At 33.6% G+C, this 12,373-nt stretch overlaps 1 protein-coding gene across 1 annotated transcript; it reads left to right on the top strand.

The window, feature by feature from the left end:
- The first annotated feature begins 2,236 nt into the window (after window positions 1-2,236).
- LOC130449711 (uncharacterized) lies at window positions 2,237-12,088 on the top strand. The gene is made up of 7 exons (XM_056787675.1): window positions 2,237-2,557; window positions 3,718-3,835; window positions 6,533-6,694; window positions 8,398-8,631; window positions 9,703-9,834; window positions 11,259-11,428; window positions 11,792-12,088. The coding sequence occupies exons 1-7, from the start codon at window positions 2,418-2,420 to the stop codon at window positions 11,895-11,897; spliced, it is 1,062 nt and encodes a 353-aa protein (XP_056643653.1). The 5' UTR covers window positions 2,237-2,417; the 3' UTR covers window positions 11,898-12,088.
- Window positions 12,089-12,373: the final 285 nt, after the last annotated feature.

Raw genomic sequence — 12,373 nt, forward strand, 5'->3', positions numbered from 1 at the left:
AGTCCTATTTTAAGAAAAAACTACTTTAATGTGATAAAATAAATGTGAAAATTTAAAGAAGGAATACAGGGTATTTCAAAAAAATATGGTCCCTTCTCTGGGATAGATAGAAAACTGAAAAATATTTGTGATTTTTTCTAGGTAAACAATTTTCGTTGAAGAAAAAAATATACACATTTCTTACGATTTTGCCGCAGCTACTGGCAACATTGTATTCAAATTTTACACCAATATGTTTTGAAAACTAATACGTCCAATAAATTTGTTCTTATGTCTGACTCTCATAGATGGTGCTAGTTACACGGTACGTACCAGACACAACTTTTTCAATATTAGATTTATTAAGTAAAATTTCAAGTGAACTTAAACATCATTTAATGTAACACCAAAAAGGACTCTTGATAAAACTCGATACTGTGTACCGTTTACTACTTGGTATGAACCGTGTAACTAGCGCCCTCTAGGAGAATCAGATATAAAAAACAAATTTATTGGACGTATCAGCTTCCACAACATAATCGTATAATATTTCAATACAATGTTTGCAATAGTTGTGGCAAAATCGTTTAAAATGTGTAAAAGTTTTTTTTCTTTAACGCCCTTTATCTTGAATACGGATGGCGTTACCAAAATTGTTACTGAGCAAACCCCAAATATTTTTCGGTTTTCTATATATCCTAGAGACGGGTTCACCTTTTTCTGAAACACCCTGTATAATAAAAACCAACAATAAAAAAATTACAAAACTACCTACAAATAAAAAAAACTAAAAGTTTAGTCTTAGAGTGAACAATAAGATAGCTTCTTATACAAATAAAAATTCATACAAATGTAACCAAATATCATTTCCGGGAATGTACTATGGAAAAACTGAATCAGGATGATTGTCCAAAACACTTACAAATACAATTTAGAAAATGTAAGAAATTAAAAGTATCATTATTGAAAAACACTTAGAACTTTTTATTTTTCAATAATATATATATAAAAGAAATTCTCGTCACTTTCTGAGGATCGTGGACTTTCTCTTACGCTTGATTCACACTTTCTACGAGGCTACACGCGTGAGGGTGATGTCGTGAATATAAAATATATCGAGAGGGTAGATGAATAGCACTCCTGTCACCTCTGCTCTTCAAGACTCGCTTCGAGAGCCTCCAGGAGGTGTCTCGCTAGAATCTGGATCGAGCATTAGAAGCTTCTGGCAGGAGTCTTAGCTAGTGGAAGCAGCAAGACAACCACAACTTTTATTTTTTCATTTGCGCGCTAAATCTACTGTAAAATAAACCAAAACGACTCAGTTAGCTACTTTATGCGCTTACCAATATTATAATGTATTGAATTTATGTTTCCTAACTATAAGTTGGAGAATATATTTACGCAAAGGTTTTCAAAGGTTGTTAGTAAATATTTGCTTTTGAAAACGCCAACGCAAAATGAAAGGGATGTAGACACTGTGGACGAGGACTCTGTATCATTTACTAGCGTAAAATTTTGGGCAACTGAATTCAAACATGACTGTATCAACTTGACTGACGACGAGCATTCGGGATGGCCACAAACTCCGATAACTAGCAATATCATGGAAAAGGAGAGGCTATCGATAAATCTAAAGAAGGCAATTACCATATAATAACTTCATAAACATGCATGCGTAAACTATTATAACGTTGTTGGTTGAATCAAAGGCGTATTCAAATGAGGATCTGTCAGACTTTATAATAGCTGTTTAATCAAAACGAGTGGATTTTTAGCATCGATCCACCACTACACTCCTAAAACAATCAAGACAGTGGATTGTAGAGGTCAAATCCGCTACAAAAAAAGCACAAATAGTTTTATCAGCCTGAAAAGTTATGGTGACCATTTTTTGGGTTGGTCATGGGCTTGTATTCGTCGCCAATTTTCAAAAAAGTGAAACATTAACTGTAGAGTAATAAGGTAAACGGAGCACCATAACTGACCATCCAACATATTCACCAGGTCTGATCCCCAACGACTTTTTGTGTTTCCTAGCCTCGAATGATTTTTTCGCATACGTAAGCGCCTGTTTTGAGAAGAAAGGCTATTATTTGGATGCTTATGGGAAAAAATGGGAAAAATATGGGAAAGACTGAGTTGTGTGCCATGTATCAAATATTGTATAGAAATAGTTTATAGGCAATTTGGATTTCTAATAATTCTGAAGACACGTAAATACGATTATTTATTGAATCCCACGTTCCGCTACTGATTTGACCTTGACTTTATATCCCATGTTATTGTTTTGTTTAAATTAATAACACTCGTTGACGATAAGATATGCATTTCGAGTATTTTTCAATAAATTCCATCCAGAAAAGATTTCACATAAATGATATAACAATTATTATATAATTCCTGTTAGTGAAATAAAAAACTGAGTGGATTTATTCCAAATGGTTCTGCCAAAAACGTTTGTAGAAGGTTTTCACGATGAAGAAGAGGTTAAAAGAATGAAATATACTAAATTCGGTAATACCGATATGTACGTCTCTAAATTATCCATTGGAACTGGTGGATTTTCTTACTTTTATGGGTAAGTTATGATATTTCAGTTTAGGATCAAATATAGATACGTATATCCGGATTTAAAAGAGTATGAAAATACATTTTAACTATAGGTCAATCGAATAACATCTACAATATTAGCAATATTTTAAAATTTTAGTCGTTTAGTGTATTAAAGGCCGTATCAATTGGAGTAATCGGAATCGTGGCAAAGAAAGGTTTGATTCTTTGAATTTTTGATCACATTGAATTGCGCAGTTTTGGGTGATTTAGGTTGTTTTTTTGCATCTTTCCAAACTCTCAGTTTTGTAAGACGGTTTGAATTGAAAAACAAAATTCTATAATAGATTTGGTTTAGTATGGATATTATTTTCTTCGTCTTCTTCAACGTATTGTAGGCCTTAGGCTTGTAGTTTCCAACTTGTCATCCTTGAGATGTTGATGTCCATGAATCTTTTTGGAGGTTTTCCTAAAGGTCTTCGTGTCCCTGGTCCTTGGAATTTGCACCTCATTGGTCCTTTAGAGTTGACAAGGGTTTTAGTTTATGCGGTGGATACTTGCATGTTAAAGATTTTAGCTTTTACGTAAAATGTATATAGGAGCTGCTGTATTCTTGACATGATTTATTATTTCGTCCATTATCATATTGAACAGTTGCGGGCTTAAGTAATCTCCCTGTCGGATTCCCGTTGGTGTTTGATTTCCTTTGTCAGGTTTTGGTTAACTAATATGTGAGTGGATTGTTTATAGTTTAAATGATAGTTTAAATGATGTCTTATGATGTCTATTACGGTTTTCGGAACGCATTTCTTTTTTAGAATGTCTACTACATAGCTTAGCCTTATCCCGTTGAATGCTTTGTTGAGATCTATGAAGCAGATATACGCGGGCTTGCCGTATTCTATAGCTTGTTCAACTACTTGTCTGTCCGACTGTGAAGATCGTGGTTGATCGATTTCTCCTGAATCCTTGTTGTTCTTCCGATGTGTTTACATGTTCATTTAATGTCTAATTGAATAAACAATTGTATCAATCGCAATTGTTGAATGTTATTCCCGTACTTAATAAATGATAGCCAATTTTAAAGATGTATTTTCAACAATGTGGCCGTTATCAACTGTTTGAAGCTCTTAATCGAAGACTATGTAAAAATCAATGATTATAACCATTTTATTGGCGTATTTTTAGTGATTACAATGTAGAAGAATGTAAGAAAACTATTTACAAAGCTATCAAGAGTGGTATTAACTATATTGATACTGGTCCTTGGTATGGACATGGCACGGCAGAAGAAATATTAGGAAAAGTAAGTATACAGATGCATTTTTCACACTTTGATAGTTTACTCTGAATCTCACGATGACTCCTTCTGCTTTTTGTTTTAAAACATAAAATATCGCTACAAAAACGTATATCATTGCCAATATTATTGACTATAATTTTTCAAAACAATTCAGGTTCAAGTTAAAGTCATATAAGCCCTTTCGAAATTTGATTTAGTTCATTATTGATTCCATATCGGTTCTAAAGTTCTTGATTTTTCGATTCGGTGCCTATGCGCAATACGATAATGTGTAAACATAGTTTAAACTTGATTATTTATTTAGATCCTCCAGAGTCTCTCTATTTTTAGTCTAAAAGATTTAACACGCAAATTTTAGAAATATCCAGCATTGATAAACAGTAAGGGACAGTTGAAAGGTAATTTTACCTGTAATCCTGAAATTCTAGATATTAAAAACAAGCTTGAAGCGATTCATATGTAAACAACGATCATGAATTGATTACGAACTTATCGATCCCGTATAAAATTTCATACACAATTTTCGTTTTATATAGATACAAGTTTATCTATAAGTTTTTATTTTCAATCAATAATGTTATAACTATCGTTATCGACAACTTTTTCCATCCAAACTTTCAATGCTGGACTAATAAATATCAATTTGTTTTTGAGTAAAATATCATCGATCAATATCCGTAAATATGAGATAAATGTATGGAGAGTGAGGCAGTACCTCAGCTTCCACCCCAAATCATTAATTTTTCCCAAGGTTCGTCTTGCACTGCGCGGTCTTGCAAAGTCGTGCTGCAAGAAGTCTGCTCTATCCCCGGATACTTTTCGGTTAAAATTGGTTCACTCGATTCAAATAACTTAACATTAACAATTTGTCCAAGTTTCATCACTTCAAAATGAACAATTCGGCATATACTCTACCAAACATTCTTTTTGTGACGATTACCTGGCTTCACACTACTTCCTGGTGATTCATTTGGAGAGAGCAACTACTTTTTGGACTATCATATACGACCCATTCTTCTTTTCTGTTGATCAAGTAATCAAAAAACGATTGTGTACGGTGCCACTAAAACAATGCGTTACATGTGATGGATCAGTTAGCTTTGTTCTCTTTGGAAAGCCCTTCTCTGTTTATTTTTCCAATTTGCTGTAAATGTTCTTTGACGAATGGTTAATGGTGATTTTAAATTTCTTGATTCTCTGACATGTGTTCGTTTTCAGATCAAACGAATCACAGATATAAATATTACCGTATCTGGACCTAAAGAAACATCTTTGGAATTCACGAATATCTAGTTCTTATGCGAAACTAAACAAGCAGAAAATCCCGGATACGCTTTTCTAGTACTTGGTTCTTTATTTCAACCCAAAATTGAAAGAAGTCTAATATTCAATTATCCAGAAACGTACAAGTACAAGAATAAAATTAAAATATCTTTGACACGACTTCGATTTTATAATAAGCAGACAGGTTTCGTCTTGGGCAGCGCAGTCTTGCAGAGTCGTGTTGCAAGAAGAAGTCTTTTCTGTTGACAAATCCCCGGATACTTTTTGGTTAAAAATTTGTACACTGGATCCAAAAGAATTAAATTAACAGTTTGTCCAAGTTTCATCACTTCAAAATAAACAATTCCTCATATACACCACCAAATATCCTTTTTGGGACGATTGCTCAGATTCACAGTACTTCCTGGTGATACATTTGGAGAGAGCAACTGCTTTTTAGACTATCATATACGACCCATTTTTCTTCTCTACTGTTCCAGTGATCAAAAAATGGTTGTGTAAGGTGCCACATGCGTTACATGTGATGGATCAGTTAGCTTTGTTCTCTTTAGAAATACTAAAGGTGCCCAAATCCTTTTCTGTTTATTTTTCCAATTTGCAGTAAATGTTCTTTGAAGATTTTCTGACATGGATTTGATTTCTGATCGAAACGAGTCAGAGTTATAAATATTACCGCATCTGGACTTGAAAAACCATCTTTGGCATTTACGAATACCTAGTTCCTGTGCAAAACTAAAAAAGAAGACAATGCCTGATATACTCTTCTAGTATTTGGTAGGTTATTTCATACCAAAATGCAAAAACATTTAATTATCTAGAAGCGTAGAATAACATTACACGACTTCGAATTATGAACAGACAAATTTCGACTTCTGGCGGCCTATGGTTCAATAATTTTTATTTCGATTTTCCGAGCTTAGAAAAACTACTATTTACACGAGTTATAAAAATTAACAGAAATAAAAGAAATTTAGAGGATCCGTAAATGTGTATTACAATATTTTTATAATTTAACTTAAACTTTAATACCAACGAATAATTGGAAAAAGATTTTCATCTTATTTTTGTTACACTGTGAATGTCATAGAAAATATGTATCAAATTTTTTAAAACATACTTTATCATAGTTCAAATTTGTAAATGATTGAAATTGTCTTTGCTTAAATTAATTTCTTTTAAAAATTATTTGCAGAGAAAATAGTCAAGAATTTTATTTCTCAAATTATAAAGTTGAAATCTTATTGATGACAAATGCAATTTGAATGATTGTGAATTAAGGTATCGAAATTGGTAAATCTGCCACTGCCCGATTCTATACTAATTGAGCTGATATATCAATTGCAAATGATACGAAATGAATTTAAAAAGAATGGGTTAGAAAAGAAGCTTAAAATAATATTCAATCAAACTTTGCAGTGCTTAGAAGGTATTCCTAGGAAAGCTTACTATGTAGCAACCAAAATTGGACGATACGAACAAGATCCGAAGCTAATGTTCAATTTTTCTTCGCAAAAAACCAAAGAAAGTATTGACGTCACTTTGAAACGACTAAAATTGGATTACGTAGATGTTTTGCAGGTAACTTTTTTTAATTTATTATTTCGACATCACTATATTGTAATATTATGATGAATATGTAGGATAATAAACATCTATTATAGCCGGGTTTTCACAATCAGCGAAAAGAACTGGTTCACTCCCCTCCCTTTATATATGAATCTTTCGAAAAAAAAAAACTGAAAAAGTGAATCTATTCTTCTAGATCCTGCTAGTCTTCAAGAATAAACAGATCCTCTTCATTCTTATTCTTTTTGGTGTCTTCGCTATTGGTTGTAATGCAGCTGTTTGGATGCCTGGTATGGTCTTCCTTGGTATAGTCCATCCGTTTGTTCAGCGGAATGTTGGGGTGGGTCATCGTCTTCACATTTTCTCTTGGCTGTATCGTTTTGATGTTCTAAATGACGTTTACTGCTTACCTAAGACTGCCGGGATTGGAGCTTCCGAAGATACTTCAATTCATCCTCTTGCCTCCTCGTCTTATCCCCTTGGTAGTCGATTGAGTCTTTGGTCCAGGATGACTACCACGGATTTGGCATTCAAAGGAATATTATGTAGTATATGAATCTCCGGATGATTGATGTATACGGACAAAAATGTGTGTCCATCAATTCAATGACAAAGTGAAATACTCGTTTTCGACAAACCAGAGAGTGTTTAAGTGATAACCCAAGTCAAGACCAGACAAAAATAGTATTGTTGACCAAACACATCAACCAGGTGAACCACCTGGTGAGAAGTGATCGGCCTATCATAATGCGAATGCTGGCAGTGATGATGGAAGCCAGCGTTTGAACATTGTGGACAATTGTGCATAGCAGGTTATATTTCTGAAGGTGACTGTACAGTGGGTTCGAAATAAGCTCAGCCAACTGAGTATTGAGCTAATACTACAACACCTGTTCCGGTATCACGAGGAAACTTTTTTCCTGGAGAAATTTTTAACCGATGACGAGAGCAGGGACCCCTACTTTGAGTTAAAGATAAAGCAGGATAGCATGCAATGAAACCATACATCGTCACCTTCTTTTAAAAAATTCAAGGTTGTATTCTGGTGACGTTGAGGCTGGTCGTGGTTTTCAGTGTCCGATCTCCGACACAAATCGAGTTCCTCGGGGATGGAAAAATATATACAAGTTCATTAAGATCGGACGGAAGGGCTACTGGCCAAGTTTAAGTGGGAGTTGATTGATTATTTGCTCTGCAGTCCAGACATGTCACCTAGTGACTTGCATCTGTTTGATATACTAAAAAACATCTTGAAAGGAAGCGTTTTAACTCAGGTGACGATCTGAACACAATAGAAAGACTCGCTCTTGTCGCAGTCAAAGTAATACTGAGAAGAAGGTCCTTCAGCTTATTAAACAGTAGAATACTTGTACTCAGGCCTTTGGTGAACGTATTTCTTCGTTTATATAGATTATAAAGCCGAGATGGACTGTGTATTTCCTTTAACGAAATCTTTTAAAAAATTACAAATAATCCATGTTGCCAAAATTGTTTTACGGCCAAAATTTTCTGGTTATCAAGATCAAGTTTTACTTTAGACAACATCAAATAATCAGAATAAGCTCTAGAAAGTTTGACAGTTTTTCAATAATTCATATAAATTCATGTTTAGAAATTTTTTAAAGCAAGTTATGCGAGCTCAATTTATTTTAATAAAATCATTAGAAGTCAACATAAAGTTTTTTTCCTAATATAGAGTTTTTCTTACGTTTTAGGTGCACGATATAGAATTTGCTCCGAACATGGACATTATTTTAAATGAAACACTACCAACTTTACAAGAGTTAAAGGAAGCGGGTAAAACTAAATATATAGGAATAACAGGTTATCCGGTGTCAACTTTGGTTGAATGTATAGAAAAAAGCAAAGTTGAAATTAATATGATATTGAGTTATACACGGCTAACAATGATTGATAATACTTTGAAATCTTTCATACCAATCTTAAAGGTAAAGCTTAAATTTTACTTGAATTTTCAACAACAATAGAAATAAATAAATAAAAGTTTACATTAGAAGTTCCTTGTATGAAATGTAAAAATGACAACATTCTTACAAACATCTTAAGCTTTCAAACATTCAGATACGTAGCGCAGTCCAAGAGTTCTTAGCCTCATAATAGAGTAAAGACCACTCAGTCAAGTTATTTATAAAAATGTCTCAAATTGAGTTACGTAATAAAATTTTTGATTAAAGAAGGAATAACACCAACACAAATTTTAATAAAATGGAGACTGTTTACCGTGACCTGTGTCCATAACTTTCAATAATTGTAAATTGTTTGGCTGGAGACGAGAATATTTAGAGGCTAATCCACATGCGGAAAGGCCTGTGGTGGTTACTACTCCAGAAAATATCAAATTAGTGGAAGAAAAATAAAAGAAATTGCAGCACAGACTGATTATTCCAAAACAAATGTTCTCAAGATCTTACATGAGCATTTGAGTATGACAATGTCCGGTGGATTCCTTCAATTCTCAGTGATATCGGAAAGGAGATCTCGTGCTTAAAAAAGTAAAGGTCACGAAAAGTACCAAAAAAGTGATTGCTACAATATTTTAGGACTGCGAAGATATCCTTCTGATGGACACATCCGTGAAAGCGGTATGTATCTGACTTACTAAGGCAGTGTCTGCAAAAAATTATCGAAAAAAAAAAAATGGAAAAATCTGCCGAGGTGTGCGCTTGCATTACTTTCCAATACTACTTGTACACAAAAGTGACTTCACAGATATTGAACACCCACCATATAACCCTCATCTGGTTCCGTCCAACTATTTTGATTTGTTATGTGTTAGTTTAATATTAGTGATACAAATATATTCGATACAAAACGTTAAAGTCATTTTTTAAATAAATATTGCTGCAGATCATGCACCATTAAATCTATGAAATTTTGATGTAACAAAAAACCATACGTGCTATAGTTTTCGTATTTAGATTTAGGTTATTTGTTCTAGTACGCTATTCAGCTTCTCGCTCAAAAATCACAGCATTAAACAAATAGTATATTCATTGCAGAGTAAGAATATAGGAATAGTTAACGCTGCGGCCAATGGTATGGGTTTATTAACTAATTCAGGACCACAAGACTGGCATCCAGCTTACAAAGAAATTAAAGATGTTGCTTCTCAGGCTCAACAAATTTGTAAGGTAATATTTAGATATCATTAAAGTCAATGAAATACTAAAATATACTAGAGAAATGAGACTTAATTTATATACCTACACATCTATTTAAATCATTTTCACATGTAATCATTTTCAAATTATTGATTTGATTTAAGCGTTTACAGCCTATTAACGCGGTCTTAAATTTTATTTGAAAATAAGTTGGATTGAAAGTCCTTACTCCCGTCACCAGCTCAAAAACATTCAGTTTCTCGGGAACGGATCACTCCAAATCAGAATTGGAAAAAATAAAAAAAATAAAACCGCTATCGAGCACTCGAATGGAAGGCTGTATCAAAAGACTATCCTTCGGAAACTATAACAATGAAAGATCTAATAAATACTTCGACGTAAGCATGAATAATTTACGCTTTGTCGCAGAATTTCTGATGGGACTTAAATGAACATCTTGAGAGAATACGTACTCGGTTTGATCCAGATCAAAAATGGAGAACTAATCTCCCTGAAGCCGTTTCTAATAATAGCATTCATCAATGCCCTGGTAATGTATTAACAATCTTATCATAGTAGCGGTTTGCGAGCGGCGCGAAACGGAGCGGGCTCGCAATGAATGTGTCGCGAACACGCCGCGGCTACGTCGCGGATGCGTGGCAGAAATGCAACGTTTTCGTCGCGTGCTTCTAGCGCACAATACATTCATTAACAAACTGGATGAAATGTACCAGGATTTAGGAAATTACTATTCAGAAAAAAAAATCATTTTAAATTGTATCTTCAGCATCGTCATAAACACTTGGTGAATAATTAATTGGCTGCAATGAATTATTCCGGGGTGCATACACCATATCCAGAGTTGTTATTCGCTACCAAGAAACAGGGCAGCTAACCAGAAGACCCGGACAAGACCGCGGAAAGGTAACTTCGGTAGTAGATGATCGTTATTTGAGGTTGACGGCGTTAAGAATTAGGCATACCAGTGTAGTCGAAGGGAGTTGATCGACAAACTGCGGTTGGTTTAATACACGTCGAAATGCATAGAAAATCATTGCACCAAAATGTTTCAAGTATAAGTAAACAGTTCAAATTGCATTCGTTTGACAATCGCCATTAAAAATGTCAAACTTTCTGATGGTAATGTCATATTTGACATATTCACATGGGTGTTGCCGTATCCCAGGAATTATAAATTTGACGAATTCCATAGTTTTAATTTCTCTTCTAGATATACTATATTTTTTTTCGATAATAATTCAAACTTAGCTCTTCAGTATCAACAAGAATATTTTGTTCATTATTATCAAAACGTCAAATAATAATTAACTGACAAGATGTATAGAAAAAACTTTGTATTGTATTTGGGATTTTAGTTAGTTTGCTAACTTGTAGCTTTTTCTCCCAAAAAATAAAACATTAATTTTAATATTTTTACTTCATTTCAATTATAGGAAAACGATGTGGAATTAGGTAAACTAGCTGTGCATCACAGTCTTCAAGAGGAAGATACTGAAACCATATTGATAGGGATGAATACAACGAAACTAGTCGATATGAATTTGGACGTCTTCTACAACGGCTTAACCGAAAAAGAGCAAACCGTATATAAACAAGTTATAAGGTATATAGATGATTTATTTAAAGTTTGTAACAATTAAAAAATTACCTCCGTGATGAAGCGAGATTCTGCTTGGATTCTTAATAGTCCGGTCAATATAGATATTTAAAATAACACCCGAGTAATTTTTGAAGCACACATAGGATCGATGGGGAATTTTTATTTGTAATGGTAAACCCCAGCTCTACACCAATATTTGGCTTTCCGGGAATTTTTGACCACTATTTTTATGTCTAAAAGAACCGGACTATAATTTAACGTATAATATAAACTCAAATCTTTGGAGTAATTTAATTGACAAAGTTTTCTATAAAATAGAAAATTTTCTTATGAAATATCGTAGAAAATGAAATTTTCTTGTTTCAGCTTATTTGATAAACTGACTGTGAGGCATTGGGAAAATGTGGAATTGAAAAATTACCGGAAAATAATCAAAGGTGAAGATTCTTCGGGATTCTTCACAACAAAATAAAAAGGAAATATACAATTTTATAGTAATAAATAATTTTGTTTTGTAAGCAACACTTTTTAGTGGCATTCGATTACCCAATACGAGGATTGTATAAAAAGTTTCTATCCTAACAAATAAACAAGACATTTTTGTTATTAAAATTTAATTTTATTTCCCAACGTTGTGTCCTAAATAAATACGTTTTTACCAGTTATATTCTAATTTCTTCAATCCTCCAAAATAGTTTCCCTCTTTCTCTGGCCATTTGCGAATTGTTTGGGGAGTTATTTTGGCTTTTAGCTACTCTGCATCAACACATAGAAGATTTTTTGTACAAAACATCTGTATCTTATTGTTCTGCTGCCAAAATACGTACACATTTCATAGCATCGTTTCAACCACAGACGGTTTTTTTTTCAGAATTGAATGCTCTACAAAAGTATCCAGTGCGGCCAATCCGTAACTCGAACCGGCGAGGTAGTACAGGCCTCTAAACT

Source organism: Diorhabda sublineata, chromosome 10, assembly GCF_026230105.1.
Source record: "Diorhabda sublineata isolate icDioSubl1.1 chromosome 10, icDioSubl1.1, whole genome shotgun sequence".
In the NCBI taxonomy this organism is placed as follows: domain Eukaryota; kingdom Metazoa; phylum Arthropoda; class Insecta; order Coleoptera; family Chrysomelidae; genus Diorhabda; species Diorhabda sublineata.

Coding starts and splice junctions, on each gene's coding strand:
- LOC130449711 (XM_056787675.1), top strand. CDS start 2,418: ATGGTTCTGCCAAAAACGTTTGTAGAAGGTTTTCACGATGAAGAAGAG. Junction 6,695..8,397: donor ATTACGTAGATGTTTTGCAG/GTAACTTTTTTT, acceptor CTTACGTTTTAG/GTGCACGATATAGAATTTGC. Junction 11,429..11,791: donor GTATATAAACAAGTTATAAG/GTATATAGATGA, acceptor TTCTTGTTTCAG/CTTATTTGATAAACTGACTG.